Consider the following 18781-nt stretch of genomic DNA (forward strand, 5'->3'; position numbering starts at 1 on the left):
TCCAAGCCCCATTGGGGTTTTTTTTCCCCTGTAGAGACAGCATCAAGCCTGCCAGAGGTCAAGAAGCATCTGGACAACGCACTCAGGCACATGGTGGGGTTCTTGGGGCTGTCCTGTACAGGGCCAGGATTTGGACTCAGTGATCCTTCTGGGTCCCTTCCAACTCAGGATGCTCTATGATTTTATGTTTCTCCAGGATGGACTGTGCTTGGAGATGATGGTTGAACCACACTAATAAAACCAAAAGAAGAATTAGTAAGCTATAGGCATAAAAAGAACAGTTTGCCATTTTATTGCCCAGAATTACATATCTGCTTTTGGTTTTTAGGAAGCCCTGATATTTTTCCAAAGGCTTATTTGACCTTGGTAAAAGGGAAGTGTTTTTTGACTCAAGCTCCTCTGGGCCAAATTCTGTTCTGTAGCTGCAAAGTGCCATCCCCTCTCACTTCTGTGTGGTTATACAAATATACACAATATACCTCGCTGGGTTTGTACCACCCCATGGATTTCTGGGCAGGTCTTCATGAGAACCTTCCCGGGTGCCATCTGATTTCACAAGAGCCAAGAATTTTGTAAACAACACATAGAAATCGGGGAAAACATATTTAAAATGACAAAAGACATTCAGCTGGGGGGGGGGTGGAAACAAATCCACAAACACCCGCCCACATGCCTTGAGCTCCTCCCCTGGGGAAGGGGAGGCAGAAAGCCAACACCGGACTCGGTGCTGACTGTGTCCCATCGGTGGGGATGCTGCTTGGGAAGCTGGGAGGGCAGCCCGGCACAGCCCGCAGCCTCCAATCACACCCGCCGGCAGCTCTTGTTGCTATGGCCCTCAGGTCTGAAACTTTGGAAATTAGGTAAAAGGTCTAAACATGAAGCTTTTTTTTTTTTTTCCTCCCCTCCTCCCCCTACGCAGTGGTGCCCCTTGCCTAGCACAATCCCTCTTCCTGCTGAGCTCTAGGAGGAAAGCAGCTGGGATGAAGAATTAACTCTCGCAGTCCCAGGGGTTTTCCAAACCTGGAGCAGCGATGTGCGACTGGAATGATATCACAGGGAAGGAGGAATGCACCAGCAGATCTTCTTTCCCACCTGCCCTGTGGCAATGAACCAGAGGAAAAACACGGGCTTAAGGAGGGATGCATCCTCTCCTGCCCTCAAAAAGGGGATGGGTTTTAAGTCGGTTTCATGCTGGTTTAACAAGCTGCTGGGGGATCCCAAGGGATGGGATTTTTCCATCCCCTGGGTAGAATTTGGGATTTTTAAGGGTGCCTCATAGACCTGGAGGGACCCAACTCCTCCCCTTCCAGAGCAAGGGATACAGTCCCAACGCCCACACCTTGGATCCTCAAGCTTTTCTTTCATCCCAGCAAGGGGGTGGCTCTGCACACCGGAGGTTGGTTTGGCACAAGGTTGGACCAAGGGCATCTCTGGCCAAGGTCACAGTGCTGGGTGATTAGAGGCAGCACCGAGCTGGCACTGTGCCCACCCACCATGGGCCCACGCAGCGATGCTCGCCCTGTTCCCGGAGGAATCCTGCCTGTGCCCACTCACTCCGTGCTACACGGCCATGCCTGCACCCCCCTGCCCACCCAGCATCACCCCAGGGGTACCTCAAAGGGTCACCCATCCTGCCATGAGCATCTCCACCTCATCGGGGTGGGCTGGGAGGGAAGGTGCCAGCCCTGCCAGCAGTTTCGAGGGTTATCCCCTCCAAGCCCCATTATGCTGCTGCCAGGAGAGAGGCTGCTTTTCCAGGTGAGAGAGCAACTACCACCAAGTTTGGCTCTGGGAAACTCTTGGCTGCTCAGCCAGCCTCCCCCAGACCTCGGTAGCGAGCCAGGCACCTTAATGGCATGGGGCCAGGCAGCTCTGCAGGGCTGGCAAACTGTGACAAAGGTGTCTTTGTTCCTCCTGCCTGCTCCCTGTTTCACCCCAGCCCTGCTGTGACACCTATGAGGCGGAGTCATTTTTCCACAGAAAGCCTCCAGCAGCGTTTCCCAGATGCTGCATCACACAGCCAGCTCGGGTTCATCACCCCCACCTTTCCCTAAGGAAGACACCAAGCCAGGAGCAGAGCAAGGGAGCCAGGAGTGATCCAGACGGGATTTGGCTGCTATCTGCTTGATCAGGTGTTCCAATTAATCCTTCTTGGAGCAGAGTCCTGTCTCCATCTCTGCCTGTCTCCCCTAGAGCCAGGCTCACCTCCCACCCGGTACTCCCCTTCCCAACACCATGGGGTGGGGAGGTGTGAAAAACACTTTACACATCTCTCTTTCAGCCTTGTTTACATAGGAAAGTTAAGATGGATAAACTACAAGTGTCAAGTCCTTAAAGTCTATAGGGAAAGGGATTATATTTCAGCCAGACAGCTGGGAAAACCCCAAAGAGAGGCTGGCACAAATCCATCTTAGGTCTGAGATGGGGCAAGAAGTCTCCAAACCACGGGCAGACCAGGAGCAGAGCTAGCTCACATACTTAGTTTGAAGCTGGCCATGTCTCTGCTTACACATTTCTTGGTTTCTTTCCCATGTGCCAGCAGGTCACCTGTTTTTCTCCCAGCGATCCGGTGTGTCTAACAAAAATATTACCTCTCCTAACAAACACTGCCTTGCCCAGCACCCAAAACCAGCCCAGCAGCCACAACAACCCTATTATAATCCATGTTCCTGCAGATGATCTCATTGAGAAATAAATCTCCATTTGGCACAACAGCTACATTTAGGGACAGCAAAATATGTCCACTTTTAGAATATTATCATTTACTTCTCTCAGGCTCTCGATTCCCTGCTTTAGAAAAAGCCCACCTGGGAAAAAAAAATTGCCCTTGGATACTAAACATCTGCAGCTCATAAAAACTCCGTAAAACTCACAAAACTTCATCTGGGAACACTGAAAAGGAAAGGAGAGCCCATCCATGGAGGACTTTGCTGCCTGAGTCTTGCTTGGCTGCTCTCAGCACCATTGGGTGGTTTGGGCACCGTGAGCTGGGCTAGGATGGAAGCTCAGGCCTCTCCCACTCCAGCCCTGCTGTGACACCTTTTCCAGGGCAGCCCAGTTCCTGGCCATCCCTATCCCTGTCCCAGGAGAGCAGTAGGAGCCAAGCCAGGACCCACTAGGGTCATGCACCATGTGGCTGTTCAGATCCCAGGCCGCTCTGGCACTCTGGGAAGCAGCAATAACCATCATTTTCCTTGCAAACTGCCTTTGATCACAATGTATTTGGGATGCTAAAAACGTGCATCCCATGCCTCGCTTTTGCTTCTAAATACAGAGCTGCTTTGCAGAGCAGTGTTCTGCCTCACCACCTGCAAAACAGCACCAGACTCAAAAAAAATGCCAAAAAACAACCCCAATGGTGGGCAAGAGATTTCTCCCACGTGTTGTGCTTCCCCAACCTTCCCACCAAGTTAATAATTTCATTCCTCCTGCTGAGGACAGACTGCAGAAGTGAGCTCACTCTTTGCCTGACCTTGTTACTCAGTGGTTCCTGGTCCTCCTCCTCCTCTTCTGGGAAATTCCCTGTGCCCAGCCACTCCTGCAGGGATCTGCAGCCTGTGTAAGCATCCCATATCCAGGCAGCAAGGAGAAATGCACCTTGCCCAAATCCCACTCCAATCAGAGCTGCAGCCTCCACGTGGGCTTGGCTGCAATGCAGGAAGCACCATACTGCCTCAAGTGCCATGTGTCCACAGCCAAACACAACATCCTTTAGCCCCCACTCCAACATGGTGATAGACAATTAAATGACACCTCATTTACCCCTAGGGCGAGCAAAATTATATTCCTCCCAACCTCTGCAAGGGGGAAGAAGTTGGGAAGGATGGAGGGTGGAATAAAAATTTATGAGGTATCTTCCCCTCCTTCAGTTCTCTCTTGCCACATAGGGTTTCATGGTTGGAAAGCAGTCTGAGATCAGCAGATGTCAACAGCACTGGAAAAGCAGACCCATGCAAGTGAGCCACGAGCCCAGCATACCCACCCAACCTAGAGATGGTGCAGAAACCTGAAAGACAATAAACCCTGGGCAGGTCCTGGGAGAAAGAAACCAAGTCAGGCAGCAAAAGCCACCCATGGGCATGATTTATTCTGTGCCTTCCTCTCACCCCCACTGCTCCTGTCACTGCTGTTTCCACTTGCTGTTTCCACTTGTGCTGAGCACACCACATGTTGAGGGCACATCCATGTTGCTCCAGAGGAGCCACCTCAATCCCTGCAGATTTGGCAAGCTGGAACCAGATAGCACAGGTACTGGGAACAGCACAGCCAGGACAGAGGCATTTGTTTATTCAGTGAGGGGTGGAGGGAGGTGCAAAGTAGGGGGAAATCTCTGATGGCAAAGGTCCCCTCAGGTCTAAGAACCAGATTTCGGGGTGGGGAGGTTGTGGGGGAGGGACATGGAAACCACAAAACCCAACAAAATAAGTAAAAAAAAAAATAAAAAAAAAAAAAATTAGGGTTTTCTTATGGAGAGAAATCACATGTTTCCTCATGACCAGAATATAACAAATGGCCCAAAGAAAAAATCAAAACAAACAAACTTTTCCCTCAAGCTCCCCCCAGACTTCTCCAGTCCCCCACACCCTTCTCATCCCACTCTCATGCTGAGCTACCCATTAGTGGGAAAACAGAGCAGACAGACAGGAGGGTTGAACTGAGGATCCAGAGGAGACACTATTTTAATTGATGCAGCTTTGCTGCCCAAGCCCTTCTGTTCAAAGAACAGGGGTCTGGCTGAGAACATGGGGCACTCTGGTGCATGGGGGTCCTGCTCATCCCGGGGTTCCAGCAGCACAGGGACAGGTGCCTGCAGGCAGCAGTGCCAGAGGAACAACTCCCTGCAGTGCCAGGGAGGTGGGCCAGCAGTGCCCACAGGCACATCTGCCCCTGCCTTCTTTACTTTCCGTGCCACCGTGTTCCAAACAAGCTGTTCCCGAGCCCAGAGGAAGGGCTGGCGCCTGCCCCGTGGTACCTGGCAGAGGGAGGCACAGCGGGACAAGCACACACTGCTGTGGATGCTTCCCAGAAGTGCTGGATGTCTTGGCAGGGCTGGTGCTCTGCTCTTGCAGCATGCACAGGCAGAGTGTGGCAACACACACACACAGCTCCAGGTGCCCCAGACACAGGAAAGGATCCTTTTTTTTTTTTCTTCATGCTTCAAAAGAGGACTATGCAACAGCAAGTGCTCGGAGACCTCTCCACACAGCCAAAATCCTGTCCAGCAGCAGCCAAGCTCCTCACCCTCCTGGTCCCACAGACACCAGTAGGAGCACATGACTATTTCACCTCTCCAAAGAGCGCTTCTCCTCCACCCAAAACCACCCAAGGCCTCAGTCTGGGAGCCCAGTACAGAGCTGGTGTAAAGCAGCTCAGTAATGAGATCAACCAGAATTACACCAATTTCCCCCAGCCATAGGTCTGGCCCAGCTTTGCTGAGAACACTTGATCTCCTCCCCGAGCTCTGCCAGCTGGGTGAAATACAGCTGCTGCTTCAATAGCGCTCGCAGAAAAAAGGCCTGACATTATTCACAACAAAAAGACAAGTATTGCAGTGCTTGCTTTTTAGATTTCATGGGAACAGTTTCCACTGGCTCGATGGGAGGGGGAGACGAGCAGAGGGAGCTGCTGGTTGTCAGAGAGCTCTTTGGGCAAAGCTGTCACTAGCTCCCACCCAAGATGTCCCGCTGACCTGCAGAACCCATGTGGCATCACCACCATCTCCCCACCCCAACCTTTGCATGGAGATTTCTGGTTTGCCAAGACCAGATATTCCAGTAGAAGCTCCCATTTTACGGGCTCCATGACCTTCTCCAGCCCAAGCTCAACAGCAAGACACAACATGCAGAAGGGCTGGCTTTTGTTTCAAGAGGAACCATGCCTACCCGTTTGCAGGCTCAGATTGAATGGCCAATTCATTCCTGGGTGCTCTGCAGCCACCACTCTGGCTCACAGCTGACTCAGAGCTCTTCTGCTCCTACCATGCCAAAGCCTGACCCCCTGTAAACACAGGGGTGTTGCAGTAGCACCATTCAGGCTGTATTTAACCCCCGCTACTCTCTGTTGCCTGTATAAGCCAGGCAGACACCTTCTCTGGAGTCCTGGATATTTTTAAGCCATACCCTACCATGCATAGAGAGGTGTGAGTAGGGTTTGCCACACATGAGCTCTGCAACTCACACTTTGGTTACCAACTCTTCTCCCTCCCCATGAAAACAGAGACCAAATGCCCCAGAGGAAACACCTCGCTCTGACCAGGATGTTTCCCTGGCACAGACTGCTAGCACACCACAGATCTTTAGGATTTGGTCCCACCATCCATGGAGCGTCCCTGTCTCCTGGTACACGGGGCACAGCCCTAGCTCTGTGCACAGCCCCAAAATATTGCAGGGGACAGCCCTGCCAAGACTCTAGAGACCACCTCCTTCCCCAGCCAGCCTTCATGAGCAGTTTTCTTCATCCTAGAGAGATGACAGATAAAAAGCTTTCACTCCAGAGCAATCTCTTCTCTTAATGAAATGCTTCCTCACAGGTCCACAGCCCACAGTGGCAACATCACCCGCTGATCACTGGCATGGTTGTTTGCCAGGAGGGAAGGCATCCATTTTACAGTGAAAGCATTTAGAAAAGCGGATGGAGAACTTGCCAGGAGAGCCAGCCACAAGGAGAGGTGGAAAAAAGAGAGCCAGTTAATCACCCAGCATGTGTTATATGTCTGGGTGGAAAATAGGCTGAAAATATCTTGTGTTTCAGAGCAAGCGCATAGTTTTCGGTGGTTCAGCCAGCTGAAGGCCTGGCCTCCAAGTTTCAGAGACAGACTAAGCCCATCTCTAAGCCCAGCTGTTCCCAGGCAGCTTCCTAAATGGGCATGGCAGTTGGACAACATAGCCCTGGGCACAGCTATTCTCACCTCCGACTTGAGGACTTGCTCAGGGGCCCCCTAAACACAGAGAGGCATCAGATAGATTAGGTTTTGTGATTGAAGCTAATGTTGGTCCCAGCATTTTACCAAATGGCCATCATGATTTCCAGAGTCCTACAGGTTCAGCTCAGCAGGGGAGGAGGCTCCTATTCCCTTGCTTGCCCAGTATTTTTGGCATTTTGGCCAAGGCCTGGCTCGGGACAGAAGCAGCTGGGCAATCCATCCAGCTGCTCAGCACCTTCACGAGCCATATGGATGGGCCTGAGCCACCCAGCTCTGTGATTAGAAATAACAGCCTAACCCTGAATCTGATTAATAATTCTCAAATAACAACATGTTTGGCACTGGGGGAAGCTGCCAGCAAAAACTGTGGAGTCTAGTGCCTTGTCCACCCACAGGAAATGAAAACAAGGCACTGCTGCTGTCAGCTTCATCTAAAACCTGTGTGGAGGATGAGGACTTTCCCTTCTGACCCCGCATGGCCCATGCCCAGCCAAATGGGGTCCTGAAGATCATCAATCCTGAGCTCAGGGGATGGCATCAGGCTGCTGGGGAGCCAACAAACATCCTGCCAAGCACCCACTGCTGTCCTGCGCCCTCCACCCAGCCAGGCTGGTGCCAGAGGACCCCTGGGTGCAGGATCTCCAGGGCTTTCCCAGATCCTTGGTGGGACAACAATCGCATCCTACAGATGGGACACCCTGGGAGGGCAGTCAGTGGTGGGACAGGTGGAGGAGATGTTGGCATCAGTGTGGTCTTACCCAGGCTCTGTGGCCTATGGTTTCCATGCCAGCTTGGCAAACCACCTTTGCCATTGTTTTCTGGGGCTAGAGTTGAAGAAGTTTCCACTTCCTCACCAGCCTTTCTGAGAAAGTGCAAACTAAGCCATGGAGCATGGAGAGTGCAACAAACAAGGGGAGGAGAGGAAGGTCCAAGGTGTGGTGTGCATGCCTGGGCCAACACTCCTCACAGCCAAGGAAAGGGTTTGCTGAGAGGAGTCATGGGCACAACCTGTTGACAAAGGAGAGCAGGGCTCCCACAGAAACAAGCTGGCTCCACCTGGAGCAAGGGATTAGAAACCTCGGCACAGCCCTCAGATTCCTCTTAGCAAACCAACTGTGGCTGGAGGCAGGGATTAAACCCAGTGCCGAGGAATGTGGCTCCTTCCCGCTGCGGAGTCCAAGTTGGCACCGCATCCTCCCTCAAGACGCGGCTTACATAATGCAGCTTATGAAAGCAGAATAGCCCGGCCGTGCCAGCCTGTGGGCAGGCCAGGATGGAGAGGAAATAAAGGAAAGGAAAGACATTTTTTGGCTGAGGTAAAGCCTAGCTGCCCCCTGCACCGCTCCCCCAACCTTGCACCATCTCACCAGGGAAGGGAGGAAGGGAGCAGTGAGGGAGAGGGCTTAGGAGAGGCAAAGGGCCCAGTCCTCCTACAAGACTGTGAAGAACTGCAGCCCTAGTGTTCATTCTGGAGTCAGAGAATAGGGATTTTTCCCCCAATTTGCCCCTCTGACCCCAGGTTCCTCCCCAGCCAAGCAGGTTCCCATTGAGATCAACCCATGCGTGCTCTGCGTGCAAGGCCACTGCAGGTTTGGGGGGGCTAAGCCACAAGAAGCACCCAGCCCCAAATCTCACTCCTTCCAAACACAGGCCAGACACCTCCAGAGGTAGCTGGGAGATGCTCAGATCCACATAATCTCCCACTGGAGATGCTTAGTGCAGAGAGCAGCAGTGTTGGGCCTACCCAGAGCCCTTCTCTGCATGTTCCCATCAGAAGTCATTGCACAAGAGAGGGGGACAGTCCCCAAACCATTGCACAAGAGAGGGGGACAGTCCCCAAACACCCAGCATTGGCTCAGAGCAGAGTCACAAGGAGCTAACTAAGGTCACCATTCATGAACCAGGCAATTCACAAGTGTCAGCTTTAGGTATCCAGATGAGTCACTGCTCAATGGCTGATATCTCACATAATTTACCTGGCCTCAGGGGAAGCAGATCCTACAGACGGGCTGGCCCCTTTATCAGCAAGCAAAGAGTCAGAGTTCAATTTAAAAGCCACAGGAGACAGCATGGTGAAACCAGGCATTGCAAATAGGTTGTCAGTCCCAGATGAAGAACCTGGGGAACCACTTGTGGGTGGAGGACCCACTCACGAGCCAGCCCAGGTCCAACCCTGCATCCAGCTGGCTGGGAAAGCCAGGCAGACCCAAGGAGATCTTCCCTTTCAAGAGCTCCCACTTGTTTCCTAAGCAGCTGTCCTCAGTTTAATCGGTAACTGAACAAGTAGGATGAAATCCTGGCTCAGTTGAAGCTGAATTACTGATGCCTGTGATGGCAGGGTTCCCCTTCCAGCTCCACCACCTTTCTCATCTGGGTCACATAAGAAACTACCAAGTGGTCACACTCGACCTGTTCCCAGTGAGCTGGGCTCCAGCACCCTTCCAGAGCATGCCCTGGCCTCCTTCAGAGGGGGATAAGGACCTTCAGCCACTTTTCCTATGGCTTTTATTGGCTGATGAACAGCGAGCACAGATCTCGGCCGGGACTTGCAGCTGCTGGACCTCCAGGAGGCATTTCAAGAGAGCAAAGTGGGGCTGCCCTGATAACATGAGCTTCTGGCCCAAACAGAGGCTCTTGCAGTTCTGCAAATCATCCTCTCAGCAGTTTGTGCCTGGCTCCCTTCCTGGGACCATCCCTTCCCATCCTCCACAGGCAGAAGGAGGTGCAGGACAGTCACACGGGCCAATATCAACACTGCAGAAACACAGACTTGGAGAAATAAAAGCAATTTCACCTAGCAACAAGAAGTGCCTCTCTTCTTCCCCTTCCGCCCCAGGTAAGGGCATCCAAAAAACAGCTCAGCAAATCCTTACCCACCTCAGGCTGGCTGATTTCTCCTCCAAAAGCCGTGTTCAGGGAGAGGTGTGTTCAGCCAGAGGCTGTGTAAGCATATGAAGGCTGATCTACTGTAAAAGGGTAATCTAGGAAGATCAAATAGCACTAAAAAAACCACACAAAATAAGAAGTGGTATGTGGATACTGGAGCAGCATCAGGGCACTCTGTAAGTGTGAAGGGGTAGGGGAAATCCAAGCAGCCACACCTCATGCACCAGACTTTGCAGGAAGAGAAACCCCCTGGTGTCCTTGCAGTAACTGGGCTGGCACAGCCCAGTACTAAAAGATGCTTCAAGTGTGATCTTGATTAGCTTGTTTGCTCCAGGCTGTATTTGAAGGGAGCTGTGGCTAATCTTATTTTGGTTGCCTTAAAACTCAGTTATGGGGAAAAGCCTGGCATATGAGCAGATATATTAATCGTTTTGGAACAGCCTTGTCTCCCAGGCTGGTGTTTGATTAAAAGGGAGCACAACCAACAGGCACTTCAAAAAGCTGGTGCTATTTTTGTCTGCTTCATTTGGAGTGGTTCCTGATGCTTCAGTGTGCCCAGCAAACCCTTTGGGACTGATCCTTACTATATCATTATTCACATTTTAAGGATGTGTGAGTACAGAGAAAAGGGATTCACTTCCTCCTGAGAGGCTAAGATCAAAAGTCAAAATGTTTTCTATGAATACATAAGCTGTAAATTCAGCTTCTGAGGGTTTCAGCCTCAATTTGTAAGAGCCCCATGGCCTTAAGAGGAGGCCTCCCTACCCTGTAGAGTTGGGAAATGGTGTTTAGGTAACTACAAAGCAGATTCAGAAAGAAGGCTATGGGCAAAAAGTCAGAAAACAATGTCTAGAGGGAATGGGGGATTTTTTTTGCCTTCTAATTCATTATAATGGGTTTTTTTCATGTATTTTTTTAATAATCATCTGAAAAGCCACTTTGCAGCACAATGCTGTTTCGACCTTATTTTCAGTCGGGTAATTGTGCAGTGAGTGGATAAATGCTTTCTCAGCTGAGAACAAGAGGAACCATTAAGCATCAAGCTCCTGACCTAAATTTACGTTCAGGGCAGCTGGAGAAGCAAAGGACTGATGCCTGCTCCCCTTATCACCCTGATGGACAGCCTGGAGATGGCATCTTCTGCAGGGACACACAAATGGTGCTCTGCATCTATGGGGCTCCGTGAGGCACAGAGAGGTGCTGGTTATCCCAAGGACTTTAACCCAAGCAACCTGGTGTAGTGGAAGGTGTCCCTGCCCATAGCAGGGGGGTTGGAATGAGATGATCTTTAAGGTCTCTCCCAACCTTTCCACGATTCCATGACAAAACCTGGCTGCCCATCAGCAACTGCCTTGGTGATGCTTAATGGCCAAAACTGAGCCATGCCCCCTTTTCCCAATTTTTTCATTCCCCAGGGTCACTGGAGGGACAGGGATCCAGCCTCAAGGATTCACAGTGTTTGGAAGTATAGGAATTACAAAAAAAAAAAAAAGAAAAAAAAAAAAAGGCATTACCATGTCTTGTCCCTCCTTCTGCACAAACGCCTTTACAAAATTTTCCTTAATTCAGCTTTTCCTCTGTAACATTTTCTTGGAAGGCAGGAAGAACAGTAGCTGCCTGGCCCCTTTGCCCAAATCAGCACAAAACCTCAACATTTCTGTGCTCATGATTTATCCCATGGGTTTCTTTTGGCTGCAGCACCCCAGATCCAAAATCCTCGTGGCTATGTCACGATGGGAGGAAAGGACATGGTGTTCACTTTGCTTCTGTTCTGGTCACACTCCACCCCACACAGGCACAGGGATAGGGTCATTTTGGGACTGTGGTGAGGAAGGTGCTGCCTTGAATGCTCCCCATGCAAAAGAACAGTTGGTCCACAAAAACACAATAGCAGGAATGGCCTCATCAGCCCAGCAGGATGCTCTAGTGTGGTTAATCCACATTTAAAGATGGGAATGGTTAAAGCATCCACCCTTGTGGGGAAGTACCTCCCAGGGAGCTGGGGAATAGCATCACAAGCTAAATAAAAGACCACAGAAGCAAAGTGACACATTTCTAATACCTTGGTTACTTTTCTAAATGACTGGTTTTATGCCAAAGGTGGATGAACAGCATTTTCTCAATAGGGAGAGTGGGAAAGGGTCTTCTTCCACAAAGCCCCCTTTAAAAATGAAGTTTGCTGGAACTTTATTTTCTGTAGGATTTCTATATCCTGTAGAACTTGTATGGGAGGAGGCTGGGGAGATGCACAAACACCTGTAGTGACCCCATAACTCTCTCCATGGACACTCAGAAACCCAGGTCTTTTCCCTTCCCAAAGGAACCCTGCCCAAGTCACATCTGGACCATCACTGACTGGAGAACCAATCACCACTGACAAATCCCCATTTTCTTGAGAGCACAGATGTCTCCCCAAAAAACACCCCAACAATGAAAAGCCCCATCCATACACTATGAGAGTCAAACTCCCTTCAAATGGCGAAGGCAACACACACAGAAAAAGAAGCTGCAGAAGTCGGAGTTAAGGTTTTGTTCTTTTTTTTCTTTTTTTATTATTAAAAAAACAGAACTATCCGGAAGAAGTCCAAATGCAACTGAATATAACTGGCACCATCTAATATACCCAAGTGTAAAATCCCGGAACGTTTAAACGCCCCCCAGAATGAGCTGGGGGTGCCAGGGCTGACTGGGAGGGACAAGTGGCCTCTCCTTTCTCCCAGCCCCCATCACGGCTGGATGGCAGGCAGCCCGAGAGCCAGGACACAACAGTGGCATCAACGGTCTCTGTAAAACCAGTCAGTTTGAGAAACTAAGAACATTATGAAAAAAAAAAAAATATCTAAAACTTCTTTTTTTTTTTTTTTTCCTTTATCAAAAGCCCTGCTTTAGTGACATGCTAGCCCTGCTGGAAAGGTAACACACCCACGGCTCTGTCCGGAAGGCGGGGAAGTTGACCGGTCAACTCCTAGTTCAGGACACCTTCCTCCTGTTGAGCCACACACTCGTTAGTGCATTGTGGCCACTCGAGTTACAGTGATGCTTCTGCAGGCAACTGGCTCCGGGAGCCGCCTCCTGCAAGCTCCACTCCACACTGGAACAAATCTCATCCAAGTCTCCTCCACCAAGCCCTCCAAGCTCACCCTCAGTCCCACCTGGAGGCTCTCCGACAGCATCCGGCAAGAGCTCCGCCTGCTCCAGCTGGATGAGGCATTGGAACGTCATCTCTTTTAAGAAAAAAACACTTTCATATATAATTTTTTTTGCTGTTTTTATATTTAAATAGAAAAGTACTACTTCACTCTGTGTTATGAGCCAGAGATCAGTTGACTTCCAGTGACAGAACCAGGAGTTCTCCTCAACGCTCCTACACTGAGCTCAATGCCAGAAGATTCCCAGAAACCTCTAAGTGGCCAGAGGATGATGACCTCCTCATCATCTCCCCATACAGGCAGGAGCACATGGGGCTCCATCACAGCTCCCATCTTCCCTTCTCTGCAGAAGGGCACCAACCCTAGAGAACCATTAGTCTGCAGAGAGCCAGCAGTGGGGCTGACACCCCACATCTGACTCTCGGTGAAGTCAGTTGTAGTTTTAAGCTCTCCACTCTTCCTACTGGCTTTCTGCGTGTGCAGTCTGTCCCTGGAAGCCACTGGATCCCATCAGATGTACACATGAATTAGACAAAAAAATAAAACAGTGGTTAAAAGTTCTCTAACATCCTCTCCTCCTCCTCTCGCCTTCTGAGGAATCAACGACAAACAGACATCGATAAAACTAAATTCGCCCTCCTCCCCCACCTCAAGACAACAAGAGTTACTGAAACACAGAACATGTTATCTTGTACCCTTGGGATTACATCTAGAAGGGAAGTTTAGGGGTGCAGAAAGAGCGGGGGGGGAAGGCGGTGTCTGTGGGCGCAGTCTGCTTAGTTCTTGTACTCAAAAGGCTCGTCCCCGGTTTCGTTGAGGAGACACGTGCGGATGAGGGCCTCTGTCACAGCGTAGGGATCGCAGTTGGCCGAGGGCCGGCGGTCCTCGAAGTAGCCCATCTTGTCGTGGCCCACTTTCCTGGGGATGCGGATGCTGGCGCCGCGGTTGGCCACGCCAGCGGAGAACTCGTTGATGTTGGATGTCTCGTGGAAACCCGTCAGGCGCCTGGCATTGTCCAGCCCCCCCTTGGGGTCATAGGCACGGATGTGGTACTGGTGGCGCTTGCTCAGCTTCTCGATGGCCTCTTCGATGTGCCTGTGGAGGGAGGGAGGGAGGGAGAGGGGAATGTGCAGTGAGTGTCTGAGGGACAGGACGAGCTGAGCCACTCTGGGCTGTCCCCAAGCCACTTCATGATGATGCCTTATGCCCCACAACCCCCTTTGCTGATCATCCCAACACAGGGCTTCTCTCCACTCCTACTGCCTACCCAGGCTGCTTCTTGGAAAAGGATCCTCGTGGCTGAATCCCTTGGGAGTGCTGTCTGTGAGCCACCACCAGTTCAACTCACAGCCAAACCTCCCAGACACACTGCCACTGGGGAACCTGCTCTCATAGGGGGGATTTCTCAGTACTGAAGTTTCTATTTGTGAAGCTCACAGAGGCATGAGTTGGCTCATTATCTCTGGGCATCATCAAAATTAAGGCAAGAAAACAGGGCTGCCAGGAGGAATCCCTCTACAGAGCTCCACTGCAACCCAGTGCCATAGGGCCACTGACTGCACCCAGCACACCAATCCCATACAAGAACTCAGGGTTTACGTTTCCAAGATCTTCATCTTTAAGAAAACATGGCATCTGTTTCTACAGCCTTGCCTAGACAGAAGCAAATGGTCTTTCTCTTACAGTAATAAAAAAAATAAATTATTAAAAGATAATAATTAAAAAAAGGCCGAGTTTCTTTGTTTCCAGCATTGGCAGATGAAGAGCCAGACAGGCTTTTAGGAACAGTTGCATCCTGGCCACTTGTGCTTGTCAGCACCGACGGAGCTGTACTGCTGGTTGAACTGCCCACCCAGCATCAAGATGAGAGTGTGGCGTTATACAAAATATGTATTAAAAAAAAAACCCCAAAACACAAAAACCAACCAAGCAAAAAAAAAAAAACAAAATCATCTGGAAGAAAAGCTTAAGCATTAACATCCAACACCGGAGCAACATCTCCTGTGTCAGCAAAAGTTTTGCAAAATCTTGCTGCCCAGTACACAGATGCCGCTGGCCCATCTCAGAACACTTACTTGAGACCTCCTTCTTCCCTCATGCTCTTGGTGCTGAAGTTGGTGTGACAGCCAGCACCGTTCCAGTTCCCGGGGATGGGTTTGGGATCGAAGGACACGACGACACCGAAGTCTTCACACACCCGGTGCAGGATGAAGCGTGCGATCCAGAGGTGATCCCCCATCTCAATCCCTTCGCATGGTCCCACCTGGAACTCCCACTGCAAGGAGGAGGAGTCACAGGCTCAGTGGTGCGACTACCTCACCATGAGGCACCTCCCACTCCCTGATCTGTGACACAACTACACAACTCAGTGCAGGCAGCCACAGTTTCCCACTGCCTGGGATTTTTCCGTACCACTATCTCGTTCCGTGAGGCATCTGAAATGATTTACCTGGGCTGGCATCACTTCTGCGTTGGTTCCTCCAATTTTCACGCCAGCATAAAGGCACGCTCGGTAGTGGGCCTCCACAATGTCTCTGCCATAGGCTTTGTCTGCCCCTACACCGCAGTAGTACGGACCTGCAACAGCACGGGTGAACATCAGCTTCCACAAGGAAATCGCTTAAACTCAGTGAAGACCGAGCAAAGAACTCTCCAAAGGCTTGGGGTGTGTGGAAAAGCCCCAAAATCTGTTTTTCATGGAAGAACTAGCAGAGTAGAACGCTGACGGAGAGCAAGTCCCCCACAGGTTTAAGTCCCCTGCAGGCTAACAAACCAAGCAGCAAATTTGGATATGGCCAATCCCCACCTCAGCCTTTCTGTAGTGATCTTAACCTCATGGTTAGTTTTTGCCAACATGCCACTTGCTATTGTCCACCACTGGTTCTAGAAACACCTCCAGTCTTTCAGCTGAAGCTGTGTCACAGGGATTACAGCTCAAACGCTCCTGATCTGGTCCAGCGCAGACTCCCGAAAGGTTACCTTGGGGCCCAGGGAAGCCGTTGGAAGGCCAACCAAATGGATGTCCGTCTGTCCCAAGGAGAGTGTACTCCTGCTCCATGCCGAACCAGGGGTGCTGGTTGGACACCATGTCCATAATCTTCCTGCAGGTGTGTCGGAGATTTGAGTCTAGAACGGAAAAGCGACACAAGGCTTAGTAGCACCTCCACCTCCATTCCCCATTCCCACTTCATTTACAGTTTGAGTCCCAGCAGAAGTAGTGAAGAATCCCACTACCAGCACTTTGTTTGCCCTTTACCGTCAGGGCACAGATTATTTTTGTGTCATGGGTGATGATAAGGGCACGGACAGCATTTGGACAGGTCTTCCTTTCCCCTCCCCAGAAATACCACCTCCACCAGGAGAAGGGAGAACGTCCATTCACCTGCACACTGGCGGTTGTATTTGAAGACCTCACAGAGAACTAGTTTATTGGGATCCTTGCGAAACGGGTCCCGAAACATGGCAGCAGGTCGCAGGTACATGTCGCTGTTGGAGCCTTCAGACTGGTAGGTGCTGGAGCCATCGAAATTCCACTCAGGCAGATCTGGAGTGGAGAGAGGAACAAGCCACACTGACCCAGGGTCCCTGGACACCAGAAGATGAGCTCCCTGCCGCCTTCCAGTAAGACAGAGGTGAAGATGCTTATAGAGAACAGGCCTACAATGGGTTTAATCCCAGCTCAGCTGATTCTGTTCCAAATGGAGGAAGCAAAAAAAAAAAAAAACAAACAACAAAATAAGCAAAAACAGAAGAGTACAACTCCTCAGCCACCCTGGGAAATAACAAGTTGCTGGGCTGCTGGCCAAGACCGAGTGAACTGAGCAGCACTGAGGACATTTCCCATGTCACAACAACCAAAGGGATGAGCAGAGCACCCAGTCTCCTCAGCTGGGCAAGCTGGGGGATGGTAGAGCATGAGACATCTTCAAGCTATGGGAATGAGGGGAGCCATGGAATACCCTTATCCATGTTACATGGCCTGAAGAAGGTGGGAAAACAAATCACATATGGGTGGAATCTCATGGGGGGAGTATGGCCAGCGTGGCCCCTCGCCCACCCCTCTGGGCTGTTCACTGCCCTCCAGGTCAAAGCACAGCGGGAGAAGCAGTGAACTCCACCCGGGCAATATTATCTCCTCCATGTCCCAGGGGAAAAGCAGGAGGATGGGAAACACAATGATTTCAAAGGAGTTGTGCCAACCACTCCCTTACAGGGAAAAGGGTAAAGGAGAGGGGAAAAAAAAAATAGAAAAAGAAAAAAGATAATTCTGCTCAGTCACACACAGTATTTTCATTTCATAACTGTCTCCAGCCAGCACCATGGCAACCTGGGGAAAATCCTAATGCTATTATTGTGTAAGCTGGGACTGTTTGTTCTGAGGGACACAAGCTCTTAATTACACCGGATAGCTCCATTCTTTCCCCTCCACTTTCTTCTGCCAAACTACTTCCGGCCAAAACGAGTACTCGGGAGTCAATGGGCCACCGAGCCCCTGCCAACAGCCCCCAGCCCTTGCCAAAAGCCCCATCCACAGCACCAAGGACGGGCTCCCAGCCCCCAGGCATCCAACTGAAACTCCGCATCTGGAGAGCTGGGAACGTTCCCCTGGGGTATCTGGGCAAAGAGGTAACCAGAAGGGGGTGAGGAGGAATGTCTTCCCTAAAAACTATCCTTCTGCCACAGAGAGAGAGAAATGGGATCCTTTCTCCACCTGGCGAGGGGCTGCGAGTCCTGCACCTGCCCTCTCACCTTCGAGGCTCTTGGGCTCGTGGTCCAGCGTGCGGGTTTTGCAGCGGAGGTGCTCCCCTGTCCCGTCGATCCAGATGTACATGGCTTGGACCTTCTCCCCCTGCGGCAGCTTCATGTACATGTGCTTGATGGCTTTGCTCAGGTGGGAGCTCGCCGAGGTGGCCATGGCTGCAGTCCTGACGAGGGGGTTCCTGCAGGGAGGAATCAAAACCAACCCTAACTGTGAGCCCTTCCTGCGCTCCCACATTTTTCACCCCCCTCAGCCGGGGAGGAGCACGAGACAGCTCGGCCTCAGGGCTGGCTGCCATCGCCAGCGGTTGCATGTCATTCCTCAGGGAGAACACACAGCAGCTCAGGCAGATGCCGGCAGCCAGGAAAGCCCTGCTCCAGGAGCAGCGATCCCTTCAAAGAGTCCCATTAATACCCAAGCTCCTGCCAATAAACTAGGTCTCATCCACTGTGCAACAGACTTCCAAAGTGCTCCTCAGCCCTGAGTGAACTTTTCACCTCCACACTCATCACTGCTCCTGAGCAATGCTAACACAAGGAAAGCTTAGCTGAGGCTTTCTTACTAAACCTGCTTCATCGAGGAGGGCCGGGACACCCCAGCTGCCTTCTCAGCCTAGCTGAGGTTATCCAAACCTGGTCCCTGGGCAGGAGAAAAAGCAACAGGCAGTACAAGCAAGCCCTGAGCACCCCAGGCAGTGATGGGGAGGCCTGAGGGGCTCTGGTCTCAGTTGGTGGGAGCTGCAGCATCCCCACAGCTCGGCACATCCTGGAGCCTGCCAGCCAGCCCACTCGTGTCAGACCCACAGCAGTCGGGCTCCACGCATGTTTTCAGGAGCTTGGAAATGCTGAGTGACTTTGGAAATGTGGAGTGACTTGGGAAGTCGCTCCAACATCCTGTTCCCCTGAAGGGGGGCTCGGACTGAGCCCTCCCCAGCCGACCCGCTCCCCGCGGCAGCTCCCACCGCCCCATTCCCCCGCCAGAAGCATCACCCACGCGCGCGTCTCCTGGCACGGAGGGATGTCCCCACGTTTCTTCAGCGATCAGCTGAAGAGCCTCGTGGACGGA

At 51.3% G+C, this 18781-nt stretch overlaps 1 protein-coding gene across 3 annotated transcripts in view; it reads right to left on the minus strand.

Moving 5' to 3' along the window:
* Positions 1 to 12329: 12329 nt before the first annotated feature.
* The window catches only part of GLUL (glutamate-ammonia ligase), a 17751-nt gene continuing 11299 nt past the window's right edge, over positions 12330 to 18781 (minus strand). For 2 of the 3 annotated variants that reach the window (XM_008933912.4, XM_018079060.3), the window contains 6 exons: positions 17707 to 17897; positions 16340 to 16501; positions 15937 to 16083; positions 15407 to 15534; positions 15033 to 15232; positions 13063 to 14052 (listed from right to left, as the gene is read on the minus strand). In XM_008933912.4, the coding sequence (XP_008932160.1) occupies positions 13734 to 14052; positions 15033 to 15232; positions 15407 to 15534; positions 15937 to 16083; positions 16340 to 16501; positions 17707 to 17897 (1147 nt within the window). In that variant the 3' untranslated portion in view covers positions 13063 to 13733. Of the gene's footprint in view, positions 14053 to 15032; positions 15233 to 15406; positions 15535 to 15936; positions 16084 to 16339; positions 16502 to 17706; positions 17898 to 18781 lie in introns of all 3 variants that reach the window. The other variant, XM_018079059.3, reaches the window with a different exon arrangement.

The sequence above is a fragment of the Manacus vitellinus genome, unplaced genomic scaffold, assembly GCF_001715985.3.
Source record: "Manacus vitellinus isolate BGI_N305 unplaced genomic scaffold, ASM171598v3 scaffold_44_pilon, whole genome shotgun sequence".
NCBI classification, from domain to species: domain Eukaryota; kingdom Metazoa; phylum Chordata; class Aves; order Passeriformes; family Pipridae; genus Manacus; species Manacus vitellinus.